This window comes from Pseudophryne corroboree, chromosome 2 (genome assembly GCF_028390025.1).
Source record: "Pseudophryne corroboree isolate aPseCor3 chromosome 2, aPseCor3.hap2, whole genome shotgun sequence".
NCBI classification, from domain to species: domain Eukaryota; kingdom Metazoa; phylum Chordata; class Amphibia; order Anura; family Myobatrachidae; genus Pseudophryne; species Pseudophryne corroboree.
In genome coordinates this window covers 703,058,526-703,081,527 of record NC_086445.1, presented here as the reverse complement: position 1 = coordinate 703,081,527, position 23,002 = coordinate 703,058,526, and the positions used below count along the sequence as shown (strand labels likewise).

General features: G+C 44.7%; 1 protein-coding gene across 7 annotated transcripts in view; it reads right to left on the bottom strand.

The window, feature by feature from the left end:
* The window catches only part of LOC135045518 (complement receptor type 1-like), a 537,897-nt gene that overhangs the window by 324,256 nt on the left and 190,639 nt on the right, over nt 1-23,002 (bottom strand). For all 7 annotated transcript variants that reach the window (XM_063955306.1, XM_063955305.1, XM_063955309.1 and 4 more), the window contains one exon: nt 18,848-18,927. In XM_063955306.1, the coding sequence (XP_063811376.1) occupies nt 18,848-18,927 (80 nt within the window). The remainder of the gene's footprint in view (nt 1-18,847; nt 18,928-23,002) is intronic.

The window sequence follows — 23,002 nt, the reverse complement described above, 5'->3', positions numbered from 1 at the left end:
ACCCAATGTAGGATCGCAGCAAAAAAGGCTAACAAGCTACTAACATGTATAAAGAGGGGTATTGATGCAAGGGATGAGAGTGTTATACTCCCATTATATAAAGCCCTAGTGAGGCCCGATCTGGAATACTGCACACAATTTTGGGCACCTTACTACAAAAAGGATATCCTGGAACTAGAAAAGGTTCAGAGACGGGTGACCAAACTAATTAAGGGGATGGAGACGCTGGAATACGAGGAAAGGCTTGCAAGGCTTGACATGTTCACACTGGAAAAGAGGAGATTAAAAGAAGACATGAACAACATTTAGAAATATTTAAGGGGACAATACACAGAGCTTGCGGGGGACCTGTTTTTGGTAAGATCAACATAGAAGACAAGTGGACACCCACTTAGGTTAGAGGAGAGGAGATTCCACACACAGAGGCGAAACGTTTTTTTCACAGAAAGGGTAATACGAGTTTGGAATTCCCTTCCTGAGAGAGTAGTGATGGCAGACTCCGTCAATACTTTTAAGAATGGGCTAGATAAATTCCTAATGGATAATGATATACAGGGTTATGGAAGATAGATAACGTACTATAGTTATAATAAAATGACAACACAATGACAGACTTTATCAAACAGTTAAAACTAGTCAAGAAAATAATACAGAGTAGGAGAATACTTATAGGTTGAACTCAATGGACTAATGGTCTTTTTCAACCTCATAAACTATGTTACTATATTAGATGGAGTTATAGTAGAGGCGTCACTAATTTTGGCCAATTCTGGAAGACCCGACCAGATGTCAAAACTTTGTGTTGACTCCTTTGCATCACCACTGTGTCTATTGGGAAAGCTGTGTTTTTTTTCTTTGCAGCAGCAGTTGCTGGAGAAACTGAAGGAGAAGATGTCATTGTATCATGTGTCAATTTAGTTGACAACTTGCTCACCAGGAGCTCTTTCCATTGGAAAGAAAGACACAAAGGGATATATTTACTAAAAGTCGATTTTGGTTGATTTGTTTTTATTGGTTTTTCTGTTTCAGGGTCAAAATCACACATTTACGAACAGATGATTTTGTACAGCCTTTTAAAAATGTAAAAAATCATCTTTTGTAAATGTGTGATTTAGACCCTTAAACAGAAAAATCAATAAAAAAATTTGACCAAACATTGCCCAAAATAGACTTTTAGTAAATATACCACAATGCATGACTTAAAGCTAGGATCAAGCACGTAATGTAGTGATCCGATATCAAGATATTGACAACCCTTGGATCCTGGTGAAGTGAATAAAGGACTTGATCTACAAGTGTGACATACTTAGTGGAATCGCTTTGTTTCATCTAACTGCTTTTCCAAAAGTCTAATCAGGGAATCACTTGACTCACTTCACAAGTGACTACTTCGAAAGATTTCAGCACCTTGCACAACATGGAAAGTATTCTCCACTGCACTGCACTAAGGTACATTCCCCCTCCTCTACCAATGTCATGGCTTGTTGTGTAGCTTTGGATGGCTTTTTGCTGTTCCTCCATCTGCTTAAGCATGTAAAGTGGACTTCCTCTTTGTTACTACCTCTTGCATCAGTTGGTGGCAGGACAAATTGAACTGTTCTTGCTGGTGCTGCAGTCTTCTGCAGCAGTTGCTGAATGCTGATAATGACCTGACTATTTTTGGGCCACAGACAGCATCTCCTGCATGTCCTTGTAATTTTTTTAAAAACTCTGTAACAGTTAATAGTGTGAGCAAAACATGGGATGTGTTGGAATTCACCCAGCTGTAATGCCTTCACACTATTTGTGGAATTATCAGAAATCCTGTAGAGAGACCAAGCAGGTAAACCATTTTGCTATGACATCCCTTCGTTTTTCTAGCAGGTTATCAGCAGTATGACACTTTGTGAAGCTGGTGATACAGAGAATAACCTGTCTCTTAATGTGCTGGTGTTGTTTGTTAGATGCTTATGTTGTTCTTGCTGCTGAAGGCGATACACCCACCCAGTAGGCTGTCACAGTCATATAATCTTTAGTTTGCACAGTTCTGTTTGTCCACATATCTGTGGTTAGGTTAGGATTGATTTGCCAGCATTCAGAATGTAGCCTAAACCTAACCCCCCTGGGCTGCAGCCTAACCTTAACACTCCCCTGCAGCCTAAACCTAACCCCCCCGCCCCCTTCCGTGGTTTACCTCTCCGGCATGGCAGTGGCTGCTCATTCGGGGTCCTGGTTTATGGGATTACAGCGCTGGGCTGGTGACCTTATTCGGCATGCCGGTGTCGGCATTCTGAATAGTGTTGGGATTCCAGCGTTGGTATTCTGACTGCTGGGATCCCAACCAGATTCCCTGTGGTTAGGTGGACAGTGGGTAAAACTGCATTTTGTAGGCAAATAATTAGTTGTTTTTTTTAACAGCCGAGGAATTGCTTGTCTAGTAAAACAGAATCAAGATGGAATATGGTATCGGGGGCTCAGGACCTAAATTAACTGTCTAAAACCCACTGCATTATTGGCAGATATTAGACACAGATCTAATACAGCATAGCCGTCATAGCACCAGCGACTTGCTTTGTGACTGCGTGACAGCTGTTATACATGTATCATCTCGCAAAGGATTGTTTTACAGTCAATCATTTGAAACTAATAGTAGCCTTCTTGGTCCCCTTCTTGGATGAATATCCACCTTCAACCACAGCAGGCCTAGCAATGAAGGATTCTTATAAGGAATCCTGGATAGAGGAGGAGTCACTTAGCCTTATTTTGGATGCAGAACTACCTCTGATCATTAGTGAGGATATTGATGATGAAGGTGTTGATGGTGGAGATTGCAGGTGCTGGGATCTAGCTGAGGCAAGGGAGCTAACTGATGATGGATTGTCTGTTATTTTTTTAGCACCAGTTTCTGATTTTCCCAAAAAACTGTCCAAGAACGTGCTACAAATGACGTAACAGGGAGGAGGTTCCTAAATAGTTAAAGGTCCCTACCTCTACTTATGCTACAGATTGCTACACAAGTGTTGTATGGGTAAAAAATAATTCCACACATAAGATGTGAATTTTTTGGTGTTGTGTCCGAGCATGACAACGGCCTTATTTTTATCACAGGCAAGAACTGGTGCCTGACTTACACAAACAACATCCTCATCATCCTCATCCTCATTAGTGCTTACCGCTACATAAACATTCCCCTCATCCTCTTGCACTTCCACAGTAGCATCCTCATTTTCTATGGCAGCATGTTGACTTGCTGCTCATCCCTACATTTGCAGAAGGTACAGATATGGTGGAAGGGTGCTTCTCTATGTGTATAGTATCAGAAAGGTCAGGCTCACACTTAGCACTCATAGATACACTTAGACTCTCCTCAGGGATTTATGACTTTTTCTGTTTGTGAATGCACAGTTTGCTCTTCTGCCTTTGTGCTTTTCAGTTTTTACACCTCTTCTAGACTCTAAGTGGAAAGGTATTGCATGAGAGGCAGAAGAAGATGCCTCACTAACAGCTGCAGAACCACCACTCATAAATAAAGGCCAAGGCTTGAGCCTTTCCTTTCCACTGTGTGTGGTGAATGGCATGTTGTCAATTTTATGTTTTTCTGCACCAAATTTTCAGCTTATTAGAGGTGTATTTTTCTTTATCACTGTATATTAGTTTTATGCTTTTTGGTGCCCTGACTTAGACCCTCTATGTCCTTGAGCATCGGCTTTAGTAGATGACGTTCAAAGACTAATGTTGTCATCATGACTGGTGGCAGCAGCTGGAGCAACAGTATTTGGTTGCTCATGTCTAAACTAATCATTATCCATATTCAAGTCACAGACCACTGCATCGAGTCACAGGGCTTATATACGCATCTGAACAAAGTGCTTTATGGTAAGCGCATCAAACAGTACAAACAATAGAACTTAACTATATATATTTTTTCTTTTTCTTTTTTGAAGTTACAACTCAGTTCAAAGTGCATGGAGTCACATGGCTTGAACAAAGCACTCTAGGGAAAAGCACACCAAATAGTACAAACAAAAGATATATATTTTTATCAATTTATTTATTTTTAAACTTTCAGCTCGGTTCAAACTGTGTGGAGTCACAGGGTTTTGAACAAAGCGCACTAGGGCAAATAACTCCAAAAAGTAGAAACAATAGAAGCATATCTTTATTTTTTACTTTGCAGTTCAACTCTCACTGCAGCAATTTAAAGGGCTTTTATTTTATTATGTACATATATAATAAATGCACAGAGGTACAGTGCACACAGGTTGTGCAAAGTTATATAATCAATTTTTTTACCTTTTTTTAAATTCTAACTTTTTAATTTTACTTTTTTCGCAACTGACAATGATGATACACACTGCAGTGCTGCTTGTGAACTCACAGCCACTTTAGATGGATACAGAACAGCCAATTTACAGCAGAGTACAGCACAGCAGACAGCAGCATGCCCAAATATATTACTGATTATACAGAGCACTTGAGTCTGGAGTCTCAGCACAGACAATTTACAGTAGAGTACAGTGCAGCATACAGCAGCGTGCCCCTATACATCACTGACTACTACAGTGCACTGGAGTCTCAGCATAGCCAATTTACAGCAAAGTACAGTACAACACAGCACAGCATATAACAGCATGCCTGAGAGTGAAATGGTGCTGTGTCGCGGTTGCATCACCCTTATATAGAATCTAAAACCCACGAGAATCCAACGCTGGGAAAAGGACACTTTGCCTCATTGTAATCCAAAAATGGCACAGAGACATGAATCCCAGCTTGGATCCATTCGTTATCGGTAAATTCAGGTGGGTTCTGTTTTCTACAAACTGAACCCGCTCATCACTAGCTGACACTAGGATTTTTGCACCCAGAGCAAGCAAGTATCTCTGGGTGCACCCAGAGCAAGCCAGTGTCTCTGGGTGCAGCAGCCTCTGCCCCCAAATGTCTGTACAACAGCCTGTGCTTACCCTCCCTGTGTCTCTACAGCAGTCTCTGTCCCCCCTCCCCTTCCCATATCACTGCAGCAGTCAGTTTCTTTCCCCCCCCCCTATATCTATGCATCAGCGGTCTGTGTTTTGTTACCCCTCCCCAGTGGTGAGAGTAGAATTTTTTTCTTAGTGGTACTGATAGTAAAAAAGGGGCGTGATCACGTATCATGAGGGGGCGTGGTCACACACAACTAGGGGAGTGGCTACATGACAATTGCATGGCCACATTATACCACATACTGTAATGCCCCTTACACATTATGCCAAACACCGTAATGCCCATTACACATTATGCCACACACCATAATGCTTATTACACATTATGCTACACACCGTAACACCCATTACACATTGGGGGTGATTCAGAGTTGTTCGCTCGCTAGCTGCTTTTAGCAGCATTGCACACACTAAGCCGCCGCCCTCTGGGAGTGTATCTTAGCTTAGCAGAAGTGCGAACGAAAGATTAGCAGAATTGCGAATAGAAATTTCTTAGCAGTTTCTGAGTGGCTCCAGACTTACTCAGCCATTGCGACCAGCTCAGTCCTTTTCGTTCCTGGTTTGACGTCACAAACACACCCAGCGTTTGCCCAACCACTCCCCCGTTTCTCCAGCCACTCCTGCGTTTTGCAACTCGAACGCCTGCGTTTTTCCGCACACTCCCATAAAACGGCCAGTTTCTGCCCAGAAACACCCACTTCCTGTCAATCACACTCCGATCAGCACAGCGATGAAAAAGCTTCGTTATGCCGTGAGTAAAATACCTAACTTTTGTGTAAAATAACTAAGCGCATGCCCTCTGCGAACCTTGCGCATGCGCAGTAAGCGATTAATCGCAGTTTAGCGAAAATCTGCAATGAGCGAACAACTCGGAATGACCCCCATTATGTCACACACCGTAATGCTCATTAAACATTATGCCACACACTGTAATGCCTTACATATTATACCACACCATAATGCCTATTACATATTATGCCACACACAATTATGCCACGGACACCATTTTATGTCCCACACACAAAAATGCCCCTTATGCCCCACCTGTGGGCTGGAGGTACTCACCATATTTCTTAATAGTACTCCGTTCCACCCCGTACCACCCCACTTTCAGCACTGTCCCTCCCCCACCACAACTTACCTGGATCTTCTCCTTCCTTCTCCTTACAGTTATGGCGGTAGCAAGCTCCTTACACACCATTCTTCAGCACAAGTGATGTCATGATGTCATGCGCACAGTGCAGATAGGGAGAAAACTTTATTGTGCCGGGTGATCCTGGTCCCTCTATGCCTGTGCCCTGCTGATTATTCCAGCGACATGGAGCCCAGTCACAATCACCAGACAGAACATCAGCAAAAGATAGTCTGGGGTGCCCAGCCGGGGGGACCCTTAGAAAGGGGGTCCTGGGGGCACTCACCCCCTGTAATCCCTCTTAATATGGCCCTCAGTCTCATCCCCAGGTCTCTTAGTACCAGTCATCTCTTAGAACAGTGGTTCTCAACCTCAGTCCTCAAGTACCCCCAACAGTTCATGTTTTCCAGGTCACCGAGTAGTTGAACAGGTGTATTCATTACTCACTGACACATTATAAAAGACCCACAGATGGAGCAAATTATTTCACTTGCAATCCTGTGAGGAGACCTGGAAAACATGAACTGTTGGGGGCACTTGAGGACCGAGGCTGAGAACCAATGCCTTAGAAGATGACTTACATGCAATGATGATGATGATGATGATTACCATCACCAGCAGTATTTAGCCACTTATGATTAGTTGTTTGCTTACTGCCCCCTACAATGGTTAATTTTCAGTGTTGCAGCTTTATTATATCAAGTTGTGGATGTATATTTAAGTGTCTTATATTTCATTTTTTTTATTGAACTACTGCAGGAAAAAAAATACCATTTTAATTTTAAAGAGCTAATCAGTGGATTTGGATTTGTTTTCATTTCATTGAATTATAAATGGTAAATGCAAATTTCACATATATTAATAACTGTCAATACATTGTCAATTGTGTATACAGTATGTTGTGCACAAATAGGGAAATGTGGCTTTTGCATTTACTGCTGTCATCAAACCATGGGCGTGATTCAGACCTGATCGCTTCTGCTTTCGCACACAGCGGGCGATCAATGATTAACTGCGCATGGTACGCGCGTCGGCAAACAACAACAGGCATTGCTGGTCAGCGACAGGCTGGTGTGAAAATACTTATCGCACAGCCATTCGCATGCTGATTGACAGGAGTAGACCGTTTGTGGGTGGTAACTGACCATTTTCTGGGAGTGTCAGGGAAGACGCAGGCGTTCCCAAGTGTTTTCAGGGAGGGTGTGTGACGTCAGCTCTGGACCCGATCAGCCTGTTCTGAACGCACTGTAAGAGTTAGTCCTGGGCTGTGCACAGACTGCACAGACAGGGAAATTATTCAACGGTGAGTGAACTGCGAACTGATTTGCAGCTGTTTGCTGACTGAGCAGGTTTTTAGCACGGCGTACACATGCGATCGCACACTACGGCAAATATACACTCCCCTTGGGCGGCGACCTTCTGATCGCAGGACAACAATTTTTGCAGGCTAACGGTCAGGTCTGAATTAGGCCCCATATCTCTAAATTATAGTTAGACTTAAGTATACACAATTGTGCTCCTGGTGCATTTTTTTGAGTTGGGTACACCTTCAGGTGTCTTCAACTCAACACATACACATGTAAAAATACTTTTCTGCAATAAAATGTGTATGCATATGGTCAGAGCTCTAAATGGTATCTATAGTGTGGAAGGTTTATGACAACTTATTCATAATACAATGGTGGAGTTGCCAAAGCACTAGAGATGAGTGGGTTCGGTTCTCGGAGAACCGAACCGTACCGAACCGAACTTCACCATTCGAGTCCCATTCCGAGCCCGGCTTGGGTTTTCCCGCCTGACTCGGAAACCCGAACGAGGCAAAACGTCATCATCTCGCTGTCGGATTCTCGCGGGATTTGGATTCCATATAAGGAGCAGCGCGTCACGCCCATTTTCACTCTAGTCTCGGAGAGTGTATTGAGAAGACGTGTCTCCATCGCCAGTGTCTGTGTGGGGGCGGGAAAGTGGGGTGGCGAGTCTTATGCTGTGTTGTGCTACTCAGTCCAGTCCAGTGTAGTCAGTGTATTGTGCTGCATCAGTCCAGCCAGTCACAGTGTTGGTGTCCTCTGCTGCTATACTGTATGTCCCCAGTGCTGCTGGCTGCTGTATAAGTCCCTTGCATTTTTGCTGTGTTGTCTTGCATTAGACCAGGGGTAGTGTCTTGTGCAGCATCAGTCCAGTGACCAGTCACAGTGGTGGTGTCCTCTGCTGCCATATATCCCGTGTAGCTGTATAAGTCCCTTTCAGTGGTGCTGTGTTGTCCTGCATTAGACCAGGGGAAGTATATTGTGCAGCATCAGTCCAGTGACCAGTCACAGTGGTGGTGTCCTCTGGTGCCATATATCCAGTGCTGCTGTATAAGTCCCTTTCAGTGGTGCTGTGTTGTCCTGCATTAGACCAGGGGTAGTGTCTTGTGCAGCATCAGTCCAGTGACCAGTCACAGTGGTGGTGTCCTCTGCTGCCATATATCCCGTGTAGCTGTATAAGTCCCTTTCAGTGGTGCTGTGTTGTCCTGCATTAGACCAGGGGAAGTATATTGTGCAGCATCAGTCCAGTGACCAGTCACAGTGGTGGTGTCCTCTGGTGCCATATATCCAGTGCTGCTGTATAAGTCCCTTTCAGTGGTGCTGTGTTGTCCTGCATCAGACCAGGGGAAGTGTCTTGTACAGCATCAGTCCAGTGACCAGTCACAGTGGTGGTGTCCTCTGCTGCCATATATCCAGTGTAGCTGTATAAGTCCCTTTCAGTGGTGCTGTGTTGTCCTGCATTAGACCAGGGGAAGTGACTTATGCAGCATCAGTCCAGTTACCAGTCACAGTGGTGGTGTCCTCTGCTGCCATATATCCAGTGTAGCACCCTTTCAGTGGTGCTGTGTTGTCCTGCATCAGACCAGTGGTAGTGTCATGTCCATCCGTCATTCCAGTGACCAGGCAGTCACAGTGGTATACACTAGTGATGAGCACCGGAAATTTTTCGGGTTTTGTGTTTTGGTTTTGGGTTCGGTTCCGCGGCCGTGTTTTGGGTTCGAACGCGTTTTGGCAAAACCTCACCGAATTTTTTTTGTCGGATTCGGGTGTGTTTTGGATTCGGGTGTTTTTTTCAAAAAACCCTAAAAAACAGCTTAAATCATAGAATTTGGGGGTCATTTTGATCCCAAAGTATTATTAACCTCAATAACCATAATTTCCACTCATTTTCAGTCTATTCTGAACACCTCACACCTCACAATATTATTTTTAGTCCTAAAATTTGCACCGAGGTCGCTGGATGACTAAGCTCAGCGACCCAAGTGGCCGACACAAACACCTGGCCCATCTAGGAGTGGCACTGCAGTGTCACGCAGGATGGCTCTTCAAAAAACTACTCCCCAAACAGCACATGACGCAAAGAAGAAAAAAAAGAGGCGCAATGAGGTAGCTGTGTGACTAAGATAAGCGACCCTAGTGGCCGACACAAACACCTGGCCCATCTAGGAGTGGCACTGCAGTGTCACGCAGGATGGCCCTTCCAAAAAACACCCCCCAAACAGCACATGACGCAAAGAAAAAAAGATGCGCAATGAGGTAGCTGTGTGACTAAGATAAGCGACCCAAGTGGCCGACACAAACACCTGGCCCATCTAGGAGTGGCACTGCAGTGTCACGCAGGATGGCCCTTCCAAAAAACACCCCCCAAACAGCACATGACGCAAAGAAAAAAAGAGGCGCAATGAGGTAGCTGTGTGACTAAGATAAGCGACCCAAGTGGCCGACACAAACACCTGGCCCATCTAAGAGTGGCACTGCAGTGTCACGCAGGATGGCCCTTCCAAAAAACACCCCCCAAACAGTACATGACGCAAAGAAAAAAAGAGGCGCAATGAGGTAGCTGTGTGACTAAGATAAGCGACCCAAGTGGCCGACACAAACACCTGGCCCATCTAGGAGTGTCACTGCAGTGTCACGCAGGATGGCCCTTCCAAAAACTACTCCCCAAACAGCACATGACGCAAAGAAAAATGAAAGAAAAAAGAGGTGCAAGATGGAATTGTCCTTGGGCCCTCCCACCCACCCTTATGTTGTATAAACAGGACATGCACACTTTAACCAACCCATCATTTCAGTGACAGGGTCTGCCACACGACTGTGACTGAAATGACGGGTTGGTTTGGACCCCCACCAAAAAAGAAGCAATTAATCTCTCCTTGCACAAACTGGCTCTACAGAGGCAAGATGTCCACCTCATCATCACCCTCCGATATATCACCGTGTACATCCCCCTCCTCACAGATTATCAATTCGTCCCCACTGGAATCCACCATCTCAGCTCCCTGTGTACTTTGTGGAGGCAATTGCTGCTGGTCAATGTCTCCACGGAGGAATTGATTATAATTCATTTTAATGAACATCATCTTCTCCACATTTTCTGGATGTAACCTCGTACGCCGATTGCTGACAAGGTGAGCGGCGGCACTAAACACTCTTTCGGAGTACACACTTGTGGGAGGGCAACTTAGGTAGAATAAAGCCAGTTTGTGCAAGGGCCTCCAAATTGCCTCTTTTTCCTGCCAGTATAAGTACGGACTGTCTGACGTGCCTACTTGGATGCGGTCACTCATATAATCCTCCACCATTCTTTCAATGGGGAGAGAATCATATGCAGTGACAGTAGACGACATGTCCGTAATCGTTGTCAGGTCCTTCAGTCCGGACCAGATGTCAGCATCAGCAGTCGCTCCAGACTGCCCTGCATCACCGCCAGCGGGTGGGCTCGGAATTCTGAGCCTTTTCCTCGCACCCCCAGTTGCGGGAGTATGTGAAGGAGGAGATGTTGACAGGTCGCGTTCCGCTTGACTTGACAATTTTGTCACCAGCAGTTCTTTGAACCCCAGCAGACTTGTGTCTGCCGGAAAGAGAGATCAAAGGTAGGTTTTAAATCTAGGATCGAGCACGGTGGACAAAATGTAGTGCTCTGATTTCAACAGATTGACCACCCGTGAATCCTTGTTAAGCGAATTAAGGGCTCCATCCACAAGTCCCACATGCCTAGCGGAATCGCTCTGTGTTAGCTCCTCCTTCAATGTCTCCAGCTTCTTCTGCAAAAGCCTGATGAGGGGAATGACCTGACTCAGGCTGGCAGTGTCTGAACTGACTTCACGTGTGGCAAGTTCAAAAGGTTGCAGAACCTTGCACAACGTTGAAATCATTCTCCACTGCGCTTGAGACAGGTGCATTCCACCTTCTATATCGTGCTCAGTTGTATAGGCTTGAATGGCCTTTTGCTGCTCCTCCAACCTCTGAAGCATATAGAGGGTTAAATTCCACCTCGTTACCACTTCTTGCTTCAGATGATGGCAGGGCAGGTTCAGGCGTTTTTGGTGGTGCTCCAGTCTTCTGTACGTGGTGCCTGTACGCCGAAAGTGTCCCGCAATTCTTCTGGCCACCGACAGCATCTCTTGCACGCCCCTCTCGTTTTTTAAATAATTCTGCACCACCAAATTCAAGGTATGTGCAAAACATGGGACGTGCTGGAATTTGCCCATATTTAATGCACACACAATATTGCTGGCGTTGTCCGATGCCACAAATCCACAGGAGAGTCCAATTGGGGTAAGCCATTCTGCGATGATCTTCCTCAGTTGCCGTAAGAGGTTTTTAGCTGTGTGCGTATTCTGGAAAGCGGTGATACAAAGCGTAGCCTGCCTAGGAAAGAGTTGGCGTTTGCGAGATGCTGCTACTGGTGCCGCCGCTGCTGTTCTTGCGGTGGGAGTCCATACATCTACCCAGTGGGCTGTCACAGTCATATAGTCCTGAGCCTGCCCTGCTCCACTTGTCCACATGTCCGTGGTTAAGTGGACATTGGGTACAACTGCATTTTTTAGGACACTGGTGAGTCTTTTTCTGAGGTCTGTGTACATTTTCGGTATCGCCTGCCTAGAGAAATGGAACCTAGATGGTATTTGGTACCGGGGACACAGTACCTCCAACAAGTCTCTAGTTGGCTCTGCAGTAATGATGGATACCGGAACCACGTTTCTCACCGCCCAGGATGCCAAGGCCTCAGTTATCCGCTTTGCAGCAGGATGACTGCTGTGATATTTCATCTTCCTCGCAAAGGACTGTTGGACAGTCAATTGCTTACTGGAAGTAGTACAAGTGGGCTTACGACTTCCCCTCTGGGATGACCATCGACTCCCAGCAGCAACAACAGCAGCGCCAGCAGCAGTAGGCGTTACACGCAAGGATGCATCGGAGGAATCCCAGGCAGGAGAGGACTCATCAGAATTGCCAGTGACATGGCCTGCAGGACTATTGGCATTCCTGGGGAAGGAGGAAATTGACACTGAGGGAGTTGGTGGGGTGGTTTGCGTGAGCTTGGTTACAAGAGGAAGGGATTTACTGGTCAGTGGACTGCTTCCGCTGTCGCCCAAAGTTTTTGAACTTGTCACTGACTTATGATGAATGCGCTGCAGGTGACGTATAAGGGAGGATGTTCCGAGGTGGTTAACGTCCTTACCCCTACTTATTACAGCTTGACAAAGGCAACACACGGCTTGACAAATGTTGTCCGCATTTCTGTTGAAATACTTCCACACCGAAGAGCTGATTTTTTTGGTATTTTCACCAGCCATGTCAAAGGCCCTATTCCTCCCACGGACAACAGGTGTCTCCCCGGGTACCTGACTTAAACAAACCACCTCACCATCAGAATCCTCCTGGTCAATTTCCTCCCCAGCGCCAGCAACACCCATATCCTCCTAATCCTGGTGTACTTCAACACTGACATCTTCAATCTGACTATCAGGAACTGGACTGCGGGTGCTCCTTCCAGCACTTGCAGGGGGCGTGCAAATGGTGGAAGGCGCATGCTCTTCACGTCCAGTGTTGGGAAGGTCAGGCATCGCAAACGACACAATTGGACTCTCCTTGTGGATTTGTGATTTCGAAAAACGCACAGTTCTTTGCTGTGCTTTTGCCAGCTTGAGTCTTTTCATTTTTCTAGCGAGAGGCTGAGTGCTTCCATCCTCATGTGAAGCTGAACCACTAGCCATGAACATAGGCCAGGGCCTCAGCCGTTCCTTGCCACTCCGTGTGGTAAATGGCATATTGGCAAGTTTACGCTTCTCCTCCGACAATTTTATTTTAGATTTTTGAGTCCTTTTTTTTACTGATATTTGGTGTTTTGGATTTTACATGCTCTGTACTATGACATTGGGCATCGGCCTTGGCAGACGACTTTGATGGCATTTCATCGTCTCGGCCATGACTAGTGGCAGCAGCTTCATCACGAGGTGGAAGTCGATCTTGATCTTTCCCTATTTTTGGAACCTCAACATTTTTGTTCTCCATATTTTAATAGGCACAACTAAAAGGCACCTCTGGTAAACAATGGAGATGGATGGATACTAGTATACTTATGGATGGACGAGCGACTGCCGACACAGAGGTAGCTACAGCCGTGGACTACCGTACTGCGTCTGCTGCTAATATAGACTGGATGATAATGATATAAAAAATATATATATATCACTACTGCAGCCGGACAGGTATATATTATATAATGACGGACCTGCTGGACACTGTCAGCACTGCAGACTCCTAAAGTAAGCTACTAGTATCAAGAAGATAGAAAAAAAAAACACCACAGGTAGGTGGTATACAATTATGGATGGACGAGCGACTGCCGACACAGAGGTAGCTACAGCCGTGGACTACCGTACTGCGTCTGCTGCTAATATAGACTGGATGATAATGATATAAAATATATATATATATCACTACTGCAGCCGGACAGGTATATATTATATAATGACGGACCTGCTGGACACTGTCAGCACTGCAGACTCCTAAAGTAAGCTACTAGTATCAAGAAGATAGAAAAAAACAAAACACCACAGGTAGGTGGTATACAATTATGGATGGACGAGCGACTGCCGACACAGAGGTAGCTACAGCCGTGGACTACCGTACTGCGTCTGCTGCTAATATAGACTGGATGATAATGATATAAAAAATATATATATATCACTACTGCAGCCGGACAGGTATATATTATATAATGACGGACCTGCTGGACACTGTCAGCACTGCAGACTCCTAAAGTAAGCTACTAGTATCAAGAAGATAGAAAAGAAAAAAAAACACAACAGGTAGGTGGTATACAATTATGGATGGACGAGCGACTGCCGACACAGAGGTAGCTACAGCCGTGGACTACCGTACTGCGTCTGCTGCTAATATAGACTGGATGATAATGATATAAAAAATATATATATATCACTACTGCAGCCAGACAGGTATATATTATATAATGACGGACCTGCTGGACACTGTCAGCACTGCAGACTCCTAAAGTAAGCTACTAGTATCAAGAAGATAGAAAAAAAAAAAACACAACAGGTAGGTGGTATACAATTATGGATGGACGAGCGACTGCCGACACAGAGGTAGCTACAGCCGTGGACTACCGTACTGCGTCTGCTGCTAATATAGACTGGATGATAATGATATAAAAAATATATATATATCACTACTGCAGCCGGACAGGTATATATTATATAATGACGGACCTGCTGGACACTGTCAGCACTGCAGACTCCTAAAGTAAGCTACTAGTATGAAGAAGATAGAAAAAAAAAAAACCACCACAGGTAGGTATACAATTATGGACGAGTGACTGCCGACACAGAGGTAGCTACAGCCGTGGACTACCGTACTGCGTCTGCTGCTAGTATAGACTGGATGATAATGATATAAAAAATATATATATATCACTACTGCAGGACAGGTATATATTATATAATGACGGACCTGCTGGACACTGTCAGAATGCGTTTATAGATTAAAAACACCACACGACGAGTGTTTAACTTTTTCAGGCAGACAATCACAATATACTGGTGGTCACTGGTCACTGGTCAGTCACACTGGCAGTGGCACTCTGGCAGCAAAAGTGTGCACTGTTAAATATATGTACTCCTGCTATAACTGCTCCCCAGTCTCCCCCACAATTAAGCTGTGTGAGTAGTGAGCACTCAGCACAGTCAGATATACATAGATGATGCAGCACACTGAGGCTGAGCACAGATATGGTATACTGTGTCACTGTGTATCGTTTTTTTTCAGGCAGAGAACGGATTATATTAAATAATAATAAAACTGCACTGGTGGTCACTGGTCAGTCACTAGTAAACTCTGCACTCTCTGAGTACTCCTAAGCTCCAGTAAATCAAGTGTCTCACTGTCACTATCTATTTCTATTCTAAACGGAGAGGACGCCAGCCACGTCCTCTCCCTATCAATCTCAATGCACGTGTGAAAATGGCGGCGACGCGCAGCTCCATATATAGAATCCGAGTCTCGCGATAGAATACGAGCCTCGCGAGAATCCGACAGCGGGATGATGACGTTCGGGCGCGCTCGGGTTAGCCGAGCAAGGCGGGAAATCCGAGTCTGCCTCGGACCTGTGTAAAAAGCGTGAAGTTCGGGGGGGTTCGGTTTCCGAGAAACCGAACCCGCTCATCACTAGTATACACTGCTGCTATATGTTCACTGCTACAGTATAATAATAATAATAATAATAATAATAATAACAACCACAAGTCCCTCACAGTGTTGCTGTGTTGTGCTGCATCAGACCAGTGGTAGTGTCCTGACCATCAGCCATCAGTCATTCCTGTGCCCAGAGCCGGCCCTAGCCAATTTGATGCCCTAGGCAAAATTTTGTCTGGTGCCCCCTAGCTCCGCCGCTAGTTCTACATCTGTACCTGCAACGCTCAGGTAGTGGGGCCCACCGGGGGGTTACCCTGTGGGCCAGTTCAACTCTGCACAATGCCACACAGTAATGACCATAATACATATAATTCCACATAGTAAAGGAACCTTACACATATGCCCCACATTAGTAATGCCCATAATACACATAATGCCACACAGTAATGCACCTTACACATATGCCCCACATTAGTAATGCCCATAATACACATATACTGCCACACTTGCTGGTTATACAAAAAGACCAGTATCAAACATGTAGAAACTGTCCATTCTCTTCACTATTCAGAGTGTTTGCTGGTGTCTGTTACTGCATGCCCTTTACTTTATACTGTGGGAGTGATATGCTCTGCCCTCCAGTCTGATGTGTCCGAAAGTCATGCTGCACTGATGTTTCATATAGAAAAGCACAACGCAACTTACTGACCACGTTACAGTGCTGGGTGGCAGGGGAATTTTACGGCATGGACTGACTAGGAAATAAAGTGTGGGGAGAACATTGCCCATGTTATGTCCCTGCAGACACCTGGGGTTTGCACAGGGATAAGGGACACAGGATAACAGGGTCCCCCTCCCCCATGTGCACAAGCAGTATAGGTGATGTCAGGTTTCTGTGAAGCAGTCTTCCAAAATACACATGTGGTATCATAAGTAACCATCCAGTAATAACCTTATATAGTCAGTGAAAATGTCACAGGTCCAGGAATTGCATTTACTGGGCTTCTGCTGTCTGTCTGAGGTCTCACAAGTCAGGGGCATTCAAGCATGTTAGAGGAAGTTTAAGGCACAGTGTGCATTTTTTTTTACAAATGTAAACAGCAGTGTATACAAGTACTGATTGAATACATTTGGAAAGTAACAGTTAGTTTGCGGACTGTCCCTCCCAGCATGAGATACTGCAGGGACATGCTTGGATGCCCCTAGACATGCTTGGATGCCCTAGGCAAATGCCTAGCCTGCCTATAGCTAAGGCCGGCTCTGCCTGTGCCACATACTGTGTTATATAACTCCAGAAACATAATGGAGAACAAAAATTTGAGTATAAAATAGGGAAAGATCAAGAACCACTTCCTCCTAGTGTTGAAGCTGCTGCCACTAGCCATGACATAGACAATGAAATGCCATTGTCGTCTGCCAAGGCCGATGCCCAATGTGATAGCAGAGAGACCCAAAAAAAGAAATTTAAATGGTCTGAGGAGAAACGTAAACTTGCCAATATGCCATTTACGACACGGAGTGGCAAGGAACGGCTGAGGCCCTGGCCTATGTTCATGACTAGTGGTTCAGCTTCACATGACGGTGGAAGCCCTCATAACTGAGGCATTGACACTTATGTTGGTGTTAGACGGGCGTCTGGTATCCGCCATTAGTGCAGTAGGATTTAGACATCTGATGGAGGTATTGTGTCCCCGGTACCAAATCCCATCTAGATTCCACTTCACTAGGCAGGCGATACTGAGATTTTGCCATTTAATTCCAGTGATTTGGACATATAATTATTAATTCCAGTGATTTTGCCAATAAATTCCAGTGATTTGGACATATAATTACAGTGATTTTGCAGTATAATTACAGGGATTTGGGCGTATAATTATTAATTACAGTGATTTTGCCAATTAATTCCAGTGATTTGGACGTATAGTTCCAGTGATTTGGACGTGTAATTATTAATTACAGTGATTTTGCCAATTAATTACAGTGATTTGGATGTATAATTATTAATTACAGTGATCTTGCCAATTACTTCCAGTGATTTAGACGTATAATTACAGTGATCTTGCCAATTAATTCCAGTGATTTGGATGTATAATTCCAGTGATTTTGCCAATTAATTCCAGTGAGTTGGACATATAATTCCAGTGATTTGGATGTATCATTTTAGTTGGAATTGTTTGTGTCGCTTAGCTTAGTCATATAGCTACCTCACTGCACCTCTTCTACATTTTTGCATGATGTGCTGTTTGTGGCCTTTTTTTTATATCTGCCCTCCTGTCTGCCACTGCAGTGCCACTCGTAGATGGGCCAATTGTTTGTGTTGCTTGGCTTAGTCATACAACTACCTTATTGCAATTCTTTTTCTTATTTGCATGATGTGCTGTTTGGGGCCTTTTTTTTGCATATCTGCTCTCCTGTCTGCCACTGCAGTGCCACGCCTAGATGGGCCAATTGTTTGTGTCGCTTGGCTTAGTCATACTACTACCTCATTGCCATTCTTTTGATTCTTTGCATGATGTGCTGTTTGGGGCCTTTTTTATATATATCTGCCCTCCTGTCTGACACTGCAGTGCCACTCCTAGCTGGGCCAGGTGTTTGTGTTGTCCACTTGTGTCGCTTAGCTTAGTCATCCAGCAACCTCGGTGCAACCTTTTGGCTTAAAAACAATATTGTGAGGTGTGAGGTGTTCAGAATAGACTGGAAATGAGTGGAAAGGATTGTTATTGAGGTTAATAATACCGTAGGAGCAAAATTACCCCCAAATTCTGTGATTTTAGCTGTTTTTATGTTTTTTTTCAAAAATCATCCAGATCCCAAACCAAAACACGTAAGGGTGGTTTTGGCAAAACCAATCCAGATCCAAAACACGAAAGGGGAATTAGAGCCAAAACCAAAACACAAAACACGAAAAGTGCCAGCCGCACATCTCTACAAAGCACCTCATTAGAATTGGTTGTTTTTTTGGCACGATTTAAAATATGAAAACGATCATTATATTAGTTATCATTGGGAATACTCCCTTTTCCTTTGCATAATTTTTCATACATGTTTTCCATGGTGTGTCTTTTACTAAAAAATTAACCTTACACTTTTGAAAGCCATCGCATCTTCAGTGGTTTCATCTGCTTGATTTAGAGGGACAATAAAATTAAACAAAAAACATGCCTAGTTTTAGATTTAATACTCTTTGACCCTTTAAATCCAGTGGGCAAAATCACTGAAGATGTGGCAACTTTGAAAAGCGCCACATAGTAGATCCCACCTCTTATAAATAATTTATTTTAGCTTACCTTCACATTCAGGAAGAGCATTACTCCAGCTTCCATCTGCGAGACATTCTCTATAGTTGTATTTTGATATCATCTTGTGGCTAAAAGACAAATTCAAAATTGACTTTACCTCACTTTACCTCCAAAAGATTGAATAGGACTGAAATCCAAAATGTATGTAGAACTCTAAATCCACTGAAATAGAAGTTCACTTTGTATGTATTTATTTATTTAATTAATTATATTAAAATGTTTTGATGTATAATACATTATGGGCCTTAAATGCTGACCATGGAATTTTTCTATCATTTTGTTTTGCCTACAATTCCAAATCCTGCATGACAACTGGTAGTGCAGGAGACTCCCCATTACTGCCAGTGATTTAGAAAATCTATACCATGCTGGCTGCATGTGATTAACTGGTGAGGCACAAAACCCCGGGGAATCACACTTTCTTGTGGGGATTACTTTGTCAGGAGGGTTTGCCTTTTGGAATATGTAAGATTTTATTTACTGTTTATTCACTAATGTGGTGTACAAAAGTTTGGGGGACCTTTTATCACAATACATTTTATTTAAAAATTTGTGTTTTTTGTTTTTTACCTGACTGTAATAAGCAAGGTTCTGTCCATTATACTAGGACCATTTTGTGTCAACTTCAGGGGTCCCATTAAGCCTAGAGAATTTTTAGAATTTGCAATACAGTAATATATTTACTGATAACCACACCTACAAATAAACACATAGACACTTGTATTTGGTCATAACTTTTATTACAATTTATTTAAAACAAATTGGAAAACGCGCTGAAGATTGAAAAGTGGCAACAAAAGCATGTATACATTAGCTGCACCATGCGTTAATGCAAGACACTAACCAGAATTAGCGCCATTACCACTACCACTCGCTAGGGTCCCCATCTTGTAATATGACCCTAACCCAACCAGTATGCTGATGATGCTTTTCTGCTAAGTATGGTAAAACAAAGTTATTGCAATCCCCAAAAAGCACAAACCACCCACAAATCATAATAGCTCTGATTAGAATAACTGCATCTCTGTTCTACATAAAAGCACTGCACCTGGCCCAAGAAATAAAAAACTGGAAGAGTAAACAAAAGAAGGTGGTAATCAAAGCAGACACGTGTCAGCTGTAAGTGAACAAAAGACACACTCTGCAGCCAAAATTAGTGCAAGTACCACCACCAATCACCAAGTCCTCTCTCCTGAGTTGTGACGCCTGTCTACCCAAATCTGTACTCATCAACCACTTCCGATGCTACTGTATGCACTAATAATGCCACCAAAATAAGGGGCACATAAATGAACGCAACTACAAATAACCATGCGGAAACACATGACAGTCAGTGAAAACCCACACCCGGAGAAAGAAAACACTGACTCCACATGAGTGGCCCATGACACTAAAATCCTCAAACCTGTTGAGGCACTAATCTTTCATCAAACAATAACTGTACCAGGTCCATGACTCCTCACTCCCTCCAACAATAATGAACATGAAATCCAGCCAACCTGCAACCTATAAGACAAGGAACTTGCACCAGCAACCAAGCCAGTCACCCTCAAGCTCACAGGAACCATAGGCGTTTCTATAATGGTGCAGTGTGTGCGGTGCAGATGGGCCCCTGGGTCCAGGGGGGCCCACACCGCACCCATATAATATACTTACCCCTGCTGCTTCCCGTGATTGCTACCCTGCTGTGCGGGCACATATCACTCGGCAAATGGCCGCCACGGAACAAGGCGCGCGCGCCATGTTCCCAGAGACCTGCGCAGTAGACTCTGGCTTTATGTCAGAGTCTACTGCTGCTAGAGTGGAGAGGGTCCGCGACGGAGGCTGCACGCAGGTCTCCTCTTCTCTTAAAACGCCCCTGACAGGAACCATACACAAACAAGGAAGGAGACTAATCCCATGCATGACAATCTAATATGTTGTAGGCAAGCCTAAGAAGCATGATGAAGAATTTGCAATTATTGTAGTCAGTGAGCCTCAAGGCACTCAGGAGCCAAAGTCAAAATATGATTGGCATGAATGAAAAGCCAAGATAGGCAAAGTGACTTTGCAAGATTGAAAAGTCACAATTGAGGAAGACATCCAGAATTGTGAGAGTGAAAGCAGTCCTGAGTTCATGAGTCAAGAGACTGTTCTGGTGGTCCATGCTGTCAGTGAGGGGACTCTTGCTGATGGGTCTATGAAGAAGAATGGATAAAAGTCACGTGATATGTTGATGTTTTGTTATATGTTTAACCCTCTTTCTTTTTTCAGCTCCCTATGAGAAACGCTTTATATGAATGTTTGCGTAACATGGAGAAGCTTGTAGCAATGGGGGGGGGGGAAGCGGGGGCAGGGTGGGGGTGTTGAAAGTGCAGTGCTCTACTGTGCAGACTCCATGTTGCTACTCCTCCAGGGGAGCTGCCTTCGCTGTACCAAGATGGTCCCTGAGGCTACTACTGAGCAGGTGAAGAGCCATCTTGAGGGGATCAGTACGAAATCCCACCGGGCGGGATCCCAGCGGTCGGAATCCTGACACCGGAATACCGACTGGCACAATCCCGACAGGGGGGCGAGCGCAACGCAGCCCCTTGCGGGCTCGGTGCTTCGCTACGCTCTGCACACTAAGAGGGAGAATATGTCGGGATTGTGCCGGTCCGGATTCCGGTGCCGGTATTCCGACCGCCGGGATTCTGTCCGGCGGGATCTTGAGTGTATCCCATCTTGAGACTGTGTGAGAGTGCCACATCGAAAGACAGTAGTCTTCCACTTAGCTCCATTGAGACCTGTGATCACCTGCTGTTTTAGACTCTGTTCCAGGATCCCCCAACCCTACCTACAGTACATATACTCACCAGCTGGTGAGACACTCCACTAGTTGAATAACTGAGCTGTTCGTCAGGGGTGTGGTTCATAGGGTCGACCACACTTAGGTCGACAGTGCCTAGGTTGACACACAAATAGGTTGACACCGGTATTAGGTTGACATGAGCAAGGTCGACATGACAAAAGGTCGACATGTGTTTTTGAAAAAAAAAATTGTGTAATTTTCTTCGTAGAGTGACTGGGAACCCCAATTAGTGCACCGCTCGGCACAGCTTACCGTTCTCAATTGTAGTCCGCATGGATTGTAAAGTATGAAAAAGTTCAAAGAATGATTTTTTTTCATAAAAACTCATGTCGTCCTTTTGTCACGTCGACCTAGAACATGTCGACCTAGTGACCATGTCGACCTAATGCACATCGACCAATAGTGGGCGACCTAGTGACTGTCGACCTAAGTGTGGTCGACCTAGAGACCGGATACCGTTCATAGGGGGTAATTCCAAGTTCATCGCAGCAGGAAATTTTTTAGCAGTTGGGCAAAACCATGTGCACTGCGGGGGGGTAGATATAACATGTGCAGAGAGAGATAGATTTGGGTGGGGTGAGTTCAATCTGCAATCTAAATTGCAGTGTAAAAATGAAGCAGTCAGTATTTACCCTTGCACAGAAACAAAATAACCCAACCAAATCTAACGCTCTCTGCAAATGTTATATCTGCCCCCCCCCCCCCTGCAGTGCACATGGTTTTGCCCAACTGCTAAAAAATATCCTGCTGCGATCAACTTGGAATTACCCCCATAGTTGTAAGGCATCTGCTGGAGTGTACAGAAACTCTCCAGCATCTTCAAACTTATACATACTTATCTCCAACAGCAACCAAACCAAGGCTAATGTACATGCCAGAACAATAAAACATCAGTATACCGTAAATATAATTATGTCTTGCAATAGCCAGATAACCTTCAAAATGCATAAAATGGGGGGGGGGAAGCAATAAATACGGAACCCCATGCAAAAAGATAAAAGGAGAGTAGATTACACAGCATGTCTTAGAGTGTCACCATATGGTATTCGATTTATTTATACGGGTGGTCTTCAGGTTGCCGGCTGTCGGGATCCCGGCGCACAGTATACCGGCGCCGAAATCCCGACAGCCGGCATACCGACCCTTTTTCTCCCTCTTGGGGGTCCACGACCCCCCTGGAGGGAGAATAGATATCGTGGTGCGCGTAGCGCGCCACCGTGCCCGCAGCGTGGCGAGCGAAGCGAGCCCGCAAGGGGCTCATTTGCGCTTGCCATGCTGTCGGTATGCCGGTGGTCGGGCTTCCGGCGCCGGTA